Source organism: Medicago sativa, chromosome 7 (genome assembly GCF_051527215.1).
Source record: "Medicago sativa cultivar Bolivia chromosome 7, Bolivia_mono, whole genome shotgun sequence".
Taxonomy (NCBI): domain Eukaryota; kingdom Viridiplantae; phylum Streptophyta; class Magnoliopsida; order Fabales; family Fabaceae; genus Medicago; species Medicago sativa.
Genome location: NC_140755.1, coordinates 10,075,713 through 10,092,385, shown reverse-complemented (window position 1 = coordinate 10,092,385; position 16,673 = coordinate 10,075,713). Strand labels below are relative to the sequence as shown.

The 16,673-nt window shown below is 31.4% G+C and overlaps 2 protein-coding genes and 1 long non-coding RNA gene across 4 annotated transcripts; 1 reads left to right on the top strand and 2 right to left on the bottom strand.

Annotated features, from left to right (window-relative positions):
* Positions 1-328: 328 nt before the first annotated feature.
* LOC146904113 (alpha-farnesene synthase-like) lies at positions 329-6,230 on the bottom strand. Its single transcript, XM_085725930.1, has 7 exons — positions 6,069-6,230; positions 3,345-3,618; positions 2,867-3,254; positions 1,997-2,215; positions 1,464-1,605; positions 907-1,158; positions 329-719 (listed from the first exon to the last, which is right to left on the bottom strand). Exons 1-7 carry the CDS (start codon positions 6,189-6,191, stop codon positions 432-434), a joined length of 1,686 nt encoding a protein of 561 aa, XP_085582056.1. The 5' UTR covers positions 6,192-6,230; the 3' UTR covers positions 329-431.
* Positions 6,231-9,821: 3,591 nt separating this feature from the next.
* LOC146904112 (uncharacterized) lies at positions 9,822-12,840 on the top strand. 2 transcript variants are annotated; one of them, XR_015019884.1, is made up of 5 exons: positions 9,822-10,315; positions 10,905-11,328; positions 11,761-11,866; positions 11,972-12,320; positions 12,424-12,840. It is a non-coding gene; the product is annotated as an uncharacterized LOC146904112 (long non-coding RNA). The 2 variants fall into 2 exon arrangements; XR_015019885.1 differs by having other exon boundaries at positions 9,863-10,315; positions 10,905-11,054.
* A 450-nt stretch (positions 12,841-13,290) lies between these two features.
* Positions 13,291-14,573, bottom strand: LOC146904111 (uncharacterized). The gene is made up of 3 exons (XM_085726362.1): positions 14,318-14,573; positions 13,727-14,096; positions 13,291-13,645 (listed from the first exon to the last, which is right to left on the bottom strand). Exons 1-3 carry the CDS (start codon positions 14,521-14,523, stop codon positions 13,493-13,495), a joined length of 729 nt encoding a protein of 242 aa, XP_085582488.1. The 5' UTR covers positions 14,524-14,573; the 3' UTR covers positions 13,291-13,492.
* Positions 14,574-16,673: the final 2,100 nt, after the last annotated feature.

Genomic DNA, 16,673 nt, shown 5'->3' with positions numbered 1-16,673 from the left:
AGTGATTATCTTGCCAACAATTTGGTTGGATAATTTGAGTCTGCTTTCTTATGTATCTGGTGTTCATCAAAAGGGTGATATTGTAAATTGGAATGAGATCCCTATTGCTATTGGCTTTTATTCTTTTTTGTTATTGTGCATATCCTGTCTTCCCTACTCTCTACAATTCCATGAGGAACAAACAACAGTTCTATAATGTAAGTGCCTTTGCTTTTTATTTTTGGTGTTTGAAAATTCTTACTCCATGATTCGAACTCCGAAACCCTATTTATTCATCTTATAAGATGATATTTTAGTTGGTGTGTTACTTGACAAAAAAAAGATCTTATTAAATAATACAAGAATATTTTACCATTGAAAATTCTTTCAAATCCTAATGCAATACATCCCAATGAAAACCCTAATTTACACATCTTAAAAAAGTAAAAAAGCTAGAAGGGTTCAACAACTAATGATAAAATGTGTTTTTTGATATCTCGATCTTGGATACCAAACCCATCACCATTTAAATAAAGAGTATGGGCGACACGTGCTGCATTTCTTGCTTGATTAAAAAATGGTTCCATAAAAGCAACTTGATTGGAGCAGTGTCCATTAATTCTTTTCCATGCATTGTTTATAATGTCTTGTATATGTCTTCTTGCTTCTTCCTCTGAAACGTTGATTTCATTCATATAACATACAATTGATGAAGCTGCATCACCCCTTTCTCTTTCGGCCTATTGATTGCATATCAAATTATATAATTATCATTTCTATAACTTAATAACAGGTAAAATTGACTATTAGTGACAGTGTTACCATTATTAATAAACATTTCTGTTTTCTCATTTTTTTCAAATTTAAGTAAAAAAATAAAGATAAAAAAACAAATATGTAATTTATTCTATGAAACAAAAAAGTTACCACTGCGGTCCCAAGATCATTGCACAACCGAATGATGAGAGACACATTGTAGACCAAATCATCATATATGTGTGGAAAATCATCTATCTCATTTGTTAATTCATACACTAGTGTGGCAAAATATGAATGGAGTAGAATTAATGGCCCTGAAGATGTGATCCATGCATTGTTCAAATATTCTTGCAACGATGGAATATATCCGGTTTTGTACCACTTTGCTTCCACATATAATGCTTTACAAAATTCAATCCACTGTAAAAATGTGAGGATAATTATAAGCAAATATTGATTCATATCTTTCAAATATGAAGCACGGACATTCCTCGAATTAGGCGTGTTCCGGTGTCAGACATGTGTCGTGTCCGACACCGACACGACACCGACACTTGTAATTACACTGAATTATTTGATTTTTTTAAATTATTAGTTGTGTCGGTGTGTCAGTAACCGTGTCGTGCCCGGTGTCGTGTCCGTATCCATGCTTCATAGTCTTTCAATGATTTTTACATTTTCAAAATAAAAATTACTGGTTATGATTAATATATTAGCATTAGTACCGTTTTCTTTAGGTAATGTGACACAAAATTGAAGTTCTTTTCTCCTCCAATATCATAAGCAATTTCATTTGTGACATCTTGAAGTGCATTGAAGCAAATCTTCATGTAAGCCGGAAGTTCTTCAATTTCTTTTGCATCCCATCTGTGTTTATGAACATGATTTTAAATTATAAATAATAATAAGAAGAAATGTAGGTGATGTAGACATGAACAAATATTGCAGTCATAAAAAAAGACACTCATAACATTTGTTAAGTGGAAATTCGTTTTAGTACATAAAAATGAAACAATCAAAATTAGCGACGAAAAATATTATTGACGGAAAAAGAAATAAATCCTTCACTAATTTTCTCATCACAAAATTTAACGATGGAATTAAAGATGAATTTCACATTTTTCCTCTCTAAAATGCTCTTGATAGTTTTAGTTTTTTTTTTTTTAAATTGATAATGGAAAATATACCATGAAGAAATTTTGGTTGAAATTTTTGTAGGGTTTAAAATCGAAAGTTGAAATATTTATAGAGAATAAACCTTTGGAATGCCGTTGTGAACGGCTTCAGTTCTTCGAATGAGGCGTGTATATCATAAACATCATCAATCACTAATACGAAAATAATCACTTTGGTGAGCCATTTCCTCAAGGATTCATATTTGGTCTCAAAAGCAACCCCAGTTGCACACATGAAGCTTTCGACCAACCTATTTCTTGCAAAACACAAGTTTTCTTTTATACCAAGTTTCTCCCACCACCTAAAAGACAAATATGAATGTTTAATATATATATTAGTAGTATATGTCATTGGATCAATAAATATAGGATCATTGGATCAATAAATCTCATCATTGCTATAACCAAAATTTCACTATTAAATTAAATTAAAGGGTTAATATATGTTTATCTGCCTGTAATATTAGCGGTTTATGGTGTATGTAGTTTATTTTTTTTTTGTTTTTTTTTTAGATTCTAACTCTGTAATTTGAAGATTATTTGGTTTTAGACCTTATTGACATCAAATTTCAAATTTTAAGGTTCTTTTACCCCCTGCAATTTGAACGAATTTTGGTTTACCCCCTTGCATATCATTGATTTTATACGGTCAAAATTTATGAAGATCCAAAATCAAAGAATCTTCAAATTATAGGGTTGGAATCTATATATATTGTTTACTAGGGGTAAACAAAAAACCACTAATATTACAAGGGTAAACATATATTAACCTTAAAATAAATACAATGAGATTTAATTATCTAATGGTGAAAAACAAATTTATAGATGATCCAATACTTATTTGTTTGTGCACATTAAACAAAACTTATTTCTTCTTTTTTTTTTTTTTTGGTACAACAAAACTTATTTCTTCTAAAAACAACTTATTTCTTTCTCTGGCTAAAAATATATACCTGGATAATTCTTTGACCTCTTTTTGAAGTTTGGCCTGCGTTATGTTAAAGTTTAATTTTGTCAATTCAAGTAAAACATGGTCCATGTCTTTGTTAGTTTGGTATTGCTTCACATGCCATTTCAAATCAAACCATGGTACTCTCCAATGGGAAGGAAGCTCCAAAGCATGGACCACTCTTTCAACAACCTTGATAGGAACTAATTCTTTGATATTGATGGAATATGAAATGAAAGCATCTTTGAGCCAATGTTTTGCAAACGTTTTGGCCTCATCCAAGATTATTTCATCTTCTAAACCCAAATGTGAGACCTCAAGAAGCTCTATAATATCTTTAGCATCATTAGCAAATGTGTTGTCCGTCACATCTAAGAAGTTGCTTAGTATATCTGAATTTCATGAATAACAACCAAAAAACCAAAAATTAGTTCCTAGGTTTTGATCAATTTGATGAATATCTAATTAAAATAGATAGTTACCAGATGGAAAAACATTGTATCCATGTTGCCTTAAAAGCTTGAAGCATAGTGTAGACACGTGCATATTTTGTTGAACACTAATTTTGTTGAAGTTTTGGACAGAAACAAATATAGTTTCAAGAAACTCATCTATTTCCTTCTCAAAATGGTTGGCAAGGCCTAGTTTTTGAATCCAATCAACAAACTCTAATTTTTGCAAAATGTTCAACTCTTGAACAAAATGGCATTTTACTTCAATCACCCACTTGTTTAACTGCACAACAAATTCTTCTTTCTGCACAAAAATATTAAACTAAATTATTATTAAGTAGTGTTCGTTGGTAGAAATTTGTCTTGAAAATATAAATTTTTACTTTTGTCTTAGCAATAATTACACAACTTTTTGTTGCAAAGTTACTTATTTTAGTACTTTAACCAATGTCTCAATGACACTCATTAACCTTCTCTTTATTGTTATTATTACTAGCGAAAAAACAAGCAATTACGTGTCCGTTTTTCCGCTCTTTTTATTGCGCTAACGTTTGAAAATTATAAACGGTGTTTTTCTTATGAAATTTTGATTTTGATTAAAAGTATAAATATAATTGCTTTTCGCTTTGAAATCATAACAAATCAAACAAAACATAATTATCTATTTTAATGACACCAACAATATAACAAAAAAAAAATTTAAACTCTTATATTTTTTAATGACATCAACAACATTCTTTATTATAAAAAAGTGCTTTAAGGGTATAATTGTGATAATAAAAAAGTAAGTATTAAATTTATATTACAACAATTTAAAATTAGGAATGACAATATAGATGGATTTACATTTGGATGATAATGGATGGATAAAAACAATTCATTAATCCATTAGCAATCCACGGAAAATTCTTTAAACAATTTCAATTCAATTCATCCAATTTTAAGAACAAAGATTGGTAGACACCTTTAATGTGTGCACCCTGTTGTACTACTTTGAAAAATTTCAGTTAAACAAATATATGGTCTGTGTGACCACAATTTTTAAGTTGTGTGACCACTATTTAGAAGTTGAAAAATATGGTCACGCAACTAAAATGCGCGTGACCACTATTTTTCCACTTAGTTAACCACGTTTTTTTTGGAAAACTAGTGGTCACGCAATCAAAAAAATGTGGTCACACAAACCATATATTTGGTTAACTGAAATGTTTCAGAGTGGTACAAAGGATTGTACACATTAAATGTGTCTACCCATCATTGCTCCAATTTTAATGGATGAATATCCATCATGTATAAAATCCAACTTGAAAAGAGATGTGACATGAACATATGTTTATAAATGAGAAACAATTATCACTTTAACTACAAACCTGTTTGGTATGGTTGAGTAATGTTCATCCCAAATTTTAATAAATTTGTCTATAAAAGTATACAGATTTCCTTCCCAAAAATTATAAAATAGTAAAAAAAAAAATTCATATTTTTAATAAAAGTATGATAATGTAGACCAAACCCTTAAATTGAGTGAACTATTTTAGTAGTAGTGTTATTGGTGTGTGAATTTATAGAGAAAATATGGTTTTAAGCTGATTTTTTAACTTCCAATTATACCTTTAAACAAATTTAACTATAAAAATACTCTTTTATTGGTATCATTAAAAAAGACGAATACATTTGATTTTTGGGCAAACTACTCGTGCCAAGGAATTCTCCAGATAGAGATTGAGAAGAGAGAAACAATTTTTTGAACACTTGAATAGACAAAATGATGTGATAGATGTGATGCATAGATGATGTGATGATAATAGAAAGAGATTGAAAGAGAATAAAATGTAAAATGTGTTGGAAAGTTAAAGATGCACACATATAATCACCCTAGAGAAATTGATTTCTAAAAGTATGATGGTCCACTAAAAATTGATTAAATATATCAATTTTTATATCTAAATTTTTGCGTTCATATTATGTAAAATTTGGATTAAATATATCAATTTTTATGAACATAAACCTCTATTATTAAATGTATGGGGAGAGTGTTAAAAGTGATTCAACGAGGATAAAAAAACATTTATGCATCTTTTATAAATAACAATAATTAAATAATTTATTTTTCACAAACTAATTAAATCATTTATGTACCAATGACTCAAACCAAAATAAGAATGGGGAGCCCAAACTCTTAAACAACGTGTTTAATTTGTTTATACCATAACAATGTAAAAAGTTGTAATAAATCACAACAAATCAAATCAATAAGTTTAATAGTAGGTATGAATAACGTTAAATGTTTTAAGAGATTCTAAGATATAATTTATCGATGGTGTAAAACATATTTACACTATCGGTATACATAAATTAAATTCTTAAGCAATATATCCAAACACCATAAGTTGGTCAAACTTTCTGGACTCGTATATTGCTAGTTGCTTTTTTTAATATATACACACACACATGTACTGTTAGTTACTTGTAATTAGCTAGTAATGAAAGGGAAATGATATGTTGAAAACATGAAGTTGTAGGACAACGTATATTCATACCATTCATGTACCTTTTTTGCATATTTTAATAATTTATTTTTCATCTCGATTTGCATGCAAGGCTAAATTTTGGACAAAAGCATAAGGTGTGAGTATTTGACAACTCTTTTGAGATGTTCAAATATCACATCTTGTAATGAAAATAAAGGATATCATTTATGTTATGTAACCTAAATAATAGTAAATTAGATAAGAAAAATAACATATATCTCACATCATATTTACTGCCAAGAGACTGCAGAAAATCGTCTTTCCAAATGTTGGGTCTATAATTTGCAGACCTTCTCATGTCCACCTTCATGTCTGATTGATTTATATTGGTGGTCGTCATTGTCATTTCTTTAGTATTTGGTTCTCTAACTTCTGTTGATTTTGTACCTATAGCCAAAACTTATGATCCTTTATATAGGTTGAACCAAACCTACGTAACATTAAAATATCTGTGCCTTTTTATGTAACCAAAATAATATCTATTCATTTTTTATGTGCATGTGGTTGATAAGCTTTCGTGTTCATTAAAATAATAAAAAAATATCTTATTAGCAAAAGGACATATTGAAATGAATTTACAAATGTGCGCTAAATGGGTCTTCCTTCAAAAAAAAAATGTTATTTGCTGAATCTCGTGTCTGATTGGTTTATGGTGCTCGTCATCGTCTTGGTTTTGTATAGGCCAAACCACATCTAAGTAACATTAAAATATCTATGTCTTTTTCTATCTAAAAATTTAAAAATATCTATGCCTTTTTTCTGTGACCAAAAAAATATCTATGTGATTTTTATATACATATGTTGCTGACAAGCTTTCGCGTAAATACTCAAATCATCCACAACCATCTTATTTAAGAAAAACGAGATTGATATGAATTTACAAATGTGTGTTAAAGTTTTGTTTTTTTTATAGGCTATTATTAAGGGGAGTACAGAGGACACTTCACCCTATTACAAAGGGGTGATAAGTCTAATTACAGTGGGGCGGAAATGACCGTTGAATTATAAAATTTTGAACTAAGAGTATTGGTACACCTCAATTTGTGAGATGTACCGTAGAAGTTCCCATATAAGACATTATAAACAATGCATGGGAAAGATTCATGGACACCGCTCTAATCGAGTTGCAACGCACGGACTTTCCACCTTGTAATTAAATAAAGTGAGAACAAAAGTCGAGAGGGTTCATGGTTAATTTTTTTTAAGGGGTTCATTAAAGAAAAAACGATATGTTTTCTTGCTTCTTCCTTTGAAACGTTCATTTCATTCATACTACATATAATTCACGAAGCCGCATCACTCCTTCCTCTCTCGGTCTATTGATCCCAAGCTCCGCCTAGCATAGATGAGTGAATCATATCACTCACTATGGATGAGAGAAATGAATGTCTTATTAAATAATACAAGAATCTTTTACCATTGAAAGTTCTTTCAAATCCTAATGCAATACATCCCAATGAAAATCCTAATTTGCATATCTTAAAAAAAAAAAAAAAAAAAACTAGAAGGGATCAACAACTAGTGATAAATGTGTTTTTTGATATCTCAATCTTGGATATAGGGCTGACAATGAACCGATCCAACTCGAAAATAGTTCGAGATTCGATTCGGTAATTTATTCGTCGGACTTGGTTCATGAATCAAACGAGTCGAACTTGAGTTGAAAATTAAGCTCGTGAAATAAATGAGTTGAACTTGAGTTGTGGATAGTTCGGCTCGTTTGGTTCACGAGTCAGCTCGGTATATCTAATATATATAATCACTTAGAATATGTATCTAGTTGTCTCCAACACTTAGAAAACTCTCCTCAATTTCGTTATTGAATTATTATTTATTGATGTTATTACAAAAATATGCATATATTTGATCATCTTTACACTTTATATTTCTCACCCTTCAGTATGTGGTTTACATTTACTCGTTATTGCATGTATATACACTAGCATAGGAATGTTTACAGTTGTAAAAGAATTAATCAAAAAAGAAGAAAATTGAGACTAAAGTTAATTTTTTACGGAATATTGGGATTACACTTACAAAACCAGAAACATAGAATTAAAGAAAGACAGAAAGAAAGAATAAACGTGGAGGAAATAACAAAAACAAGCAAATTGCACTTCTTGTAAACTCCTAGTCCCACATCGATAGGAACAAGGATAGATATCGAAGACTGTTGTTATAAAACACAAGGTTTTAGTCCTAGTTGAATTTACAACTAAGAAAGTTGTGTTATTTTTCCCTAATTGTGAAAAATATGAAAAAGGTGCATTAAATTTTGTAATTACCTTACTAGTTTTTAATTATACGGTTATACGTTAATTTTTTTTGTTTGGTTCATTTATTCGAGCTATTGAATTGAACCTATCGAATCGAACCGAGTTGTTCACGAGCTTGGATCGAGTCGAGTTTGAGCTGGAAAAAAAAATTCGAGAGTTTTGAGCCGGTCTAAATTTTATTGAGTCGAGTCGAGCTCAGCCAAGTTCGACTCAGCACGACTCATTTCCAGCCCTACTTGGATACCAAACCTATTGCCATTTAAATAGAGAGTATGGGTCACACGTGCTGCATTTCTTGCTTGATTAAAAAATGGTCCCATAAAAGCAGCTCGATAGGAGCAGTGTCCATTAATTCTTTTCCATGCATTTTTTATAATGTATTGTATATGTTTTTTTCTTCTTCCTCTGAAACGTTCATTTCATTCATATAACATACAATTGACGAAGCCGCTTCTCATTCAGAATAATAATAATAATAATAATCTCTAATGCATATGAAAATGTGTCCCTAACAGGGTGTTGGGAGAGATAGTAACATGACTCTATCTCTTCCTCAAGAAAAGAATATGAGTTTGATTCCAGATTCTCACTATTAGTAATTTGAGAGACAACTCAACCCTTGTATAAATCAAAAAATGTCTCGTTGCCGACTCAATCATTGGTCTCATACCTATTGAGAGACAAAGATTCTCATTAATTAGGATGAATTATAAATAAAACTAGTATAGTGACCCGTGCCAAGCACGGGAAATAAAAAACTTTTTTGATCAAATGTATAGATTTTATATTATATGTTATCTTAAAATTATAAATGTAGTTATAATTTAAATTTGATATGGAAAAAAATATCATCTTAATGTTGTTAATTTTGTATATATTTTGAAATATCTAAACATTGCACATAACGATTAAAGTATTTGGATTTATACTTATACTAATTATTTGTAGTATAAGATGTACTCATTGTTAAACTTAGCATATGTAATATTTATGCAAAAATACGCCGACGTACTGTATATTATTATTTGTTGACATAATATATTTTATTAATCATAAAAACTAAAAAGATTATATTTTTTTTATATAATAGTCAGTGTCAGATGTATATAGCCTGTGAATGCAAACGTTAAATTTTTTATGGGTGTGTCTAAATATAGTTTGGGCTACAGAAACGTCGATTGTTGTTTGTTTTTATTTTTTACAAAACCAATGGTCTAATGTAAATTTGTATTTTGGGGTAACAACGATGTAAAAAAAATATTCTGCGTACTGTTACACCTGAAAAGTGCATCAATTAAAATTCAATGGCAGGAGGATCTGCTTATATAGAAATTGCATGTCCTGTAATGACCAATATGTAGACATGGCAACGGGGCGGACCGGGGGCGGGTTTGAGAATCCCCGTCCCCGCCCCCGCTTCCATGCACCCGTACCCGCCCCCGCCTCCATCCCCAAACCATATCAGGGGTAAAAATTGAACACCCAACCCTGCCCTCAACTCCCGGCTCCGCCCCCACCCCCACCCGCGAAAACTTTATTTTTTATAAAATATTTAAAAAATGCATATTTTTTTCATTTTTTCATAGCAACAAAAACACAATAATTATATTAATAATTATTTATCTAATAAACTTTTTTCAAAAGAGCAAAATAATTATAATAAATATGTTTCTAAAGAGTAATATTATATTAAAATAGGTGACAAATTCTAATATGGACCAGTGGCCCAATATGATCCATCATGGATCAGTTTTTTCAAATCGATTTCAGCCCTAGATATAATATTAAAATATTGACTGGCCAGGATGAATTCATTTAGCAGGTTTTCAATCGGTTTTTTTTAAATATTGTCATGTTTTTGGAAAATGCTGAATAATACTTATGAAATATAAGAAACAAGTTAATATTGCGTCATTAATCAAACTCTTTTAACAAACCTACTTTTAATTATGTCATTACTGAAATAATTAAGATCTAAATCATCAAAATCCCCAAAATTAAGATCTAAATCCCTAAAATTAAGATTTTTGATTCTTCGTTCAACAAAAAATTAAGATCCGACGAAGTTTGATTCTTCATTAATCAGCCTTCTTCCTTCAACAATCGATCCTGTCTTGACCAAAGTTTGCATCTTTCGCCTTCCCTTGATCGTTGTTCTCAGCTCGCATCGTTGAATGGATGTAGTTTCGAAAAGGTAAAGTTGGTTTGTTTAATTAGTTATTGGTTTCGATTTAAAATCATTGATTTGTTACGATTGTGTTGGGGATTAACATCAGCTTCAGTTGCGTGTGAGTTGGGAGTCTGTTGGTACCAAACGAAGCAATGGGTTGTTGTCAATTCGCAGCATAGATTAATAGATTAATGAGTAAAGATTAAGAGTTGTGGGTAGGTTGAGTTATTTGAAACAGGTTAATTGATATGCTTGCATTGACATACATGTTGATTTAGGTCCCAACCTGGAAACAATTGTCAACAAACAAAACTTAACATACATGTCCCTCATAACTGACATCATTTAGTAAGGTTATGTACAATATTTGATCAATACCAATATCTGTTTTTCAGAAGATCAAGAGGCAGTAAATCAAAGGGAATTCACAAGCCATTCCAAACTATCATTTACCCCCCATATGGCATTGCAAATTTTATGATTATAAATTTCAAATCATAAACCATTATTGGTTATTCATAACTTAATGAATTGTTGAAGGCATTTCAATTAGATTCTATATATACCAGTGATACGAGTGAACTAACTGTGCATTTATGTTATATAATTACAGGATAGAATTGAAATTTGTCTAGCATTTTGCAAGGCATGGAGATATGAAATTGATGTAGATGAATGTGGGTGGTTAAACCATCCAAGTGGGAGATCATGCAGGGTGGACTTGACTTGTACATCTCCGGTTCTAATTGTTATATGACGTCAGGTATGACAGTACTCTTGAATGAATGCTGAAGATAACACCTATGAAATGATTGCTGTTGAGAATTATGATGGGGTAGATAAACATATGAGCAACAAGAAGAGTCCAATTGTGATCAGCTCCGATTCTGAATGATAAGTTAACACACATGACTTGATTGAGTTACACAACTGATAAGTATCCCAAAATCCCAATGAACTTCCAACAAACTTATAACGTAGATGTAGAGTATGTTGGTGTTATTATCAACCAAGGTTGGAAGCATTTAGATGAAATGGTAAGTAATAGTGTGTAAGGCTTAGTATGTTGATGGTAGGGTGATCTTACTATTTTCTTCTTGTATGTCACAGAAGTAGTTTTTATGTATGGGATAGACCTGTTGTTTAAATGAATTTTTGAATGTGATTACTTCATGCACGTTGGAAGATGTCTGATGCTATGGGTTTATTACGTTTGTTGTATTTACCTTTAATATCCATTTATTCAGACTCAATCCATACAAAAATGAGTGAATACAAAGCCAAGATTACACTCATAAATGATTCATCTTTGCATTAGGTGAGTGAGTGGTAAAAATTTATTGAGTCAACAACTATAACATATGACGTATATTATGTTCACCAACTTCATTTAACACAACATCTTCTATGACCGAGGGCTTTATTAACAAGGTACTATACTGAATGAATTATCATTTTCTGCATACCAGGGCACACCACCATAACTCATTATCATACTTTGACAATCCCTGAGTTCATAGAATGATGAATTATGTGGTACAAGGCCAATTCTCTACAATACATGTTCCAGATCAGGTAAGTTTACTCCTTTCATTTCTTATGCAACCATTGAAAAAAACATGGTTTCTTATCAAGTTTTATCATTTTGTTTTGTCGTTAACATGATTGTTCACTATCCAGCCCTACGGAGAGATTGATCCAAAGTTTGTTTTGGAGCATTACAATGAGTTGGGGGATGAATGGATATTGAGGGATGACAACGATAATCCATATCTGGTGACAGTGGTGAAGAACGAAATGAAACCGATTATTACAAACGGTTGGGTATCTTTTAGGGAAGCTTTTACAATCGAAGGAACACGAGCTGCATGCATTCTATTTGGGGAATAACAACTTCTGGGTATTGAAGGGGAAAACCCTTACAGATTCATCCCAATACCCTACATTTCATAGCCTTAGTACGAAGAATGGAACGACTAGATGCTTTAATGTACTTGTGACCGACTACCTTTCTATAAGCTCACAATTGGTAAGATGTTTTTTTTAAAGCTATATCTTGTAAAAAACAATTATTGATAATTGTAGACAGTATTTTAACAAACTGTGTTCTATTATTTGTAATTATTGTTCAGATTTTCAATAAAGAATTTGGGGATTACGTTAGATCGAGAGGGTTCACAAGTCTTAATCTATGTGGATCAAATTGCGAAGTTGTGGAATGTACGGTCATCAAGACCAATCGACCAGAGAAAATTACGAAAATTGTTGGTGGATGGAGGAACTTTTGTAGGTTAGGTGGTTACAAACCTGGTGACACTGTCCGCTTCAAATTTGCTCATTTTGGGAACAATAATTTAGTGCATGTCATGAAATTGGCAACTTGATGTAGCTTTGATTGGCTATTAAAATATCCTGGTCATTACTATATATAATATATATCATGTATTGTGTATGGTAATATGTATGGTAATCATTTCAGTTGTTTGAAAAACCAGTGTACGCGTTAATTTTGGTAATGTTAATGGTAATCATTTCAGTTCTTTGAAAAACTGGTGTTCGCCTTAACTTTGGTAATATATATGGTAATCATTCGTGTTAACTTTGGTAACAATCATTTCACTTCTTTGAAAAATTGGTGTACGCGTTAACTTTAGTAATATGTATGGTAATAATCATTTCACTTCTTTGAAAAACTGGTGTTCGTGTTAACTTTGGTAATATGTATGGTAATAATCATCTCACTTCTTTGAAAAACTGGTGTACGCGTTAACTTTGGTAATACATTTGAGATAATCATTTCAGTTCTTTGAAAAACTGGTGTACGCGTTAATTTTGAAGAGTTTATTTGATAAACATGACAAATAGGAAGGTAAATCTCAAATTAATATGTTAATAATGTAGAATGTTACCTACTACGATCACACAAACTTGTCTTAACTCACCTATGCGGACAGTGCATAATGTGTTAAATATCAATACTTATAGCATATGCAAGAATATTAGTGATATAGTTGGACAATGTCCATATACTCCATACAATTAGTCACTTGAAAGTGTTCTAGGATTGAACCAAGTCAATACAAAGTACAAGTTATTAAAGACATTGCAAGGACATTACACATTCCAAAATATAACAGATATACTACTTGCAAAATGAGGCTACTTATAACAAAACAAAGCTTATATATTTCTCTTGATCGATTAGTTGTTAGTAGCTCTGGCCTTCCCCTTATTTCCCTTGCTCTCTTTTCCAGCCTTTCCTTTCTTTCCCTCCTTTGATAATGTTTCTTGATCAACATCCTTTGAGTTCCCCTCAGCATCGGGTCCCTTGTCTGCCTTCCTTGCCTTCTTAGCCTACAAGCATAACATATAATCAATAGTTGAAAAGAAGAAGAAAAAAAATAGCTTAAACCCTTTCTGTTTGATTTATATTACCTTGTTTTGAACTTCATGACCATCACCATCTTCCGGAAGAACAGGTGTGTCAACTTTATGTTCCACATAAATATCAGCAACTTTGTAATCCTTCATATCCTTAACAAATTGCAGTACATGGTCATCACAATTCAAAGGCCTTAGGCCACGTTGAAAACTATACTTGGGGAACCAGTACCACATGCATTTGATATTATTGTAATGTTCTTCACACTTGACCAATTCTTCCAATTTGTAATGGTTTATATAGTCCACATCCCACTCCCAGTCCATCTCATCAACCTTACCCTTTACGTACAATTTAAAAGGTGTCTGAAGAAGTTCACCCATATGGTGAATTCTTAACCTGATACCTTGCGCCGGTGGTGGCCTAAACATAATCAGATCAAATGAATTAAAAGGATAACCCTAAACATGCAAAATGACATCATTTTCAACAAGTAGATTTAAATCAGCAGCATTATTACATAATAATTAGTTGTCAGCCATATATAATAGTCCTCTATAAACGCAGACCCTAAGTTGGTAAAGTGATTGAAATAACAGCGACAACATCAACAACAAGAAAATGACGTAAAGAAATCTACTAACCTCATACAGTACTTTGATTCCTCAGTCTGGCGCTGGAAGTAGTTACGGTGGCTCTCCATTTTGAAATCTAGGATGAAATCGGAAGATTGACGATGTAGGGTGATGAAGAATATATAAGGTGTGATGTCGCTATCAAATTGGGGGAAGTGGTAAAATTGGAGAAAGTGGTAACCAAGGCCCAAGGGTTTCCTTCTATTTATACTCATTTGATGCCAAATTGGGTAATGTGGCAGGCAGGGATGCAAATGCAAGCTAGATGCCATGTCACTATTATACCAATTTTTATTTTTAATCAGTTTTAAAATTATCTTATAGCTCTTAAAAAAAATATATATATCTTAGACCTTTTTTTAGGCAATTATTCACTTATAATTTGATCAAATATTTTCATCAACCCTTTTAATCCAAAATACCAAATGTGTAAGTCGATAATTTATGTTAACAAAAACAGCGATTAAATATTAAACAATAATTTTTAACCTTCAATAACTACTACTCCCTCCGTCCCGGAATATCTGACCCATTTTCTTAAAAAAAGTGTCCCAAAATAACTGAGTCATTTCAATTTTCAATACAACTTTCATCATTTCCAATACAATATAACACTAAATAATACTACTTTTATCATTCCCAATACAATATATTCCACTTTCTCCTTTATTTATACATTTTTCTTAATCCTTTATCCTTTATTATAAAAGCTAGACTTGCTTGGCTATCATGTTTGCCCTAATCCTCCCTACTTTGCCCTAATTCCCAATACTGACATTTCAATGTTTCACGCATGCATTTTTTACACTATAATGTGCTATCCGATATAGAGTGATAGGAAGATATGCGTTTCAAAGTGAAATTTCCCTCGAATTTTACCACTAAAGTATGCACTAATCACTCTACCAATTACTACCTATTAAAAGCAATTATGACCTACTTATTTCAAAAATTAACACGTATCAAGGTTGATTCGATTTTGAATAGTAATTATTACGTATTGTTAATGGCAATTAAGAACGTAGTTAATGGCTTGAAAACGTCGTTAATGACAATTAAAAACTTTTAAGTCGCATATTTTTGTATAGGAATTACTTTTAATTGCTTTTATGCATTATGCACCAATCACTTTACCAATTACTACCTATTAAAAGCAATTAACTACGTACTTATTTCAAAAATTAACACGTATCAAGGTTGATTCGATTTTGAACAGTAATTATGACGTAGTGTTAATGGCAATCAAGAACGTAGTTAATGGCAGTTAAAAACTTTTGAATAGTAATTATTACCAATAGAAAACTATGATTAATAATCACATTTGAAACTAACGAAGAGAATTGCCAATTACCTATTTAAATACCACTTAGTTGTGCTAATACAGCCATTCTCGACTTTAAGCAAAATTAAGCAAATATAACTCTTTCTTGCACTTGCTAATATGGCAAACATTTTCACCCCCATTTCAGCTGTGACAGGTGGAAAGAAGGATTTGAAGTTGATTGTCTGTGTGGCCCATTTATGGCTGATCCGTGATAAGGAAAATCCAGACGATATCATCTTCATGAACATGATATTGGTTGATATATATATATATATATATATATATAAATCAATTGTATAAATAAATGATCCTTTTTTCAAGTTGCCACTACGATAACATATAGTATGGTTTATGTTAATGACATGTTATTTTTTGTTTAGCGAGGACGGATCCATGCCACTGTTCATAAGTTCCTGGTGCCAACAATTCAAGGAATGGTTGAAGAAGGAGGAACATATAAGGTAGAGAATGTCATGATAGGATTTAATGAGGGGAATTACAAACTCTTGCCACACAAGAACAAACTTAATATGGAATTGGTGTAAGGCTTGGATCAAGTTTCAAAGGAGTCAATTTTTGTTTGTTTTATTTGTAATGACTATTAACAAGAGTTACTTTAAGAGATGAGTTGAATACGTAAAAAAAAAAAAGGTTGATGATAACCAATGATGAATGTGAAAATACTAATGTCACTTCAAATGTCGTTTTTATAGTATTTCGTAATGTATGATATCTAATGTAAAATGTACGGTTTTCAAACTATATATTAATGTCAAGATGATATGATTAATGTAATACATTTTTATCATGTGAATATTTCATATTTTTTTTATTATTATGATATAACTTATTCGTACATATTTTAGTCGGTGGGACCCGTGCGGAGCACGGGTCGATGGTCTAGTATGTGTGAAATGAGCCAAGGGGTCAGATAAATTGGGATGGAGGGAGTAATAAACAATATATTTCCTCCGGTCCGGTCTTTTTTACAATAAACAAAAGATCAGGGACGAATGCTTGTACAACCAAGGGGTAGCTATG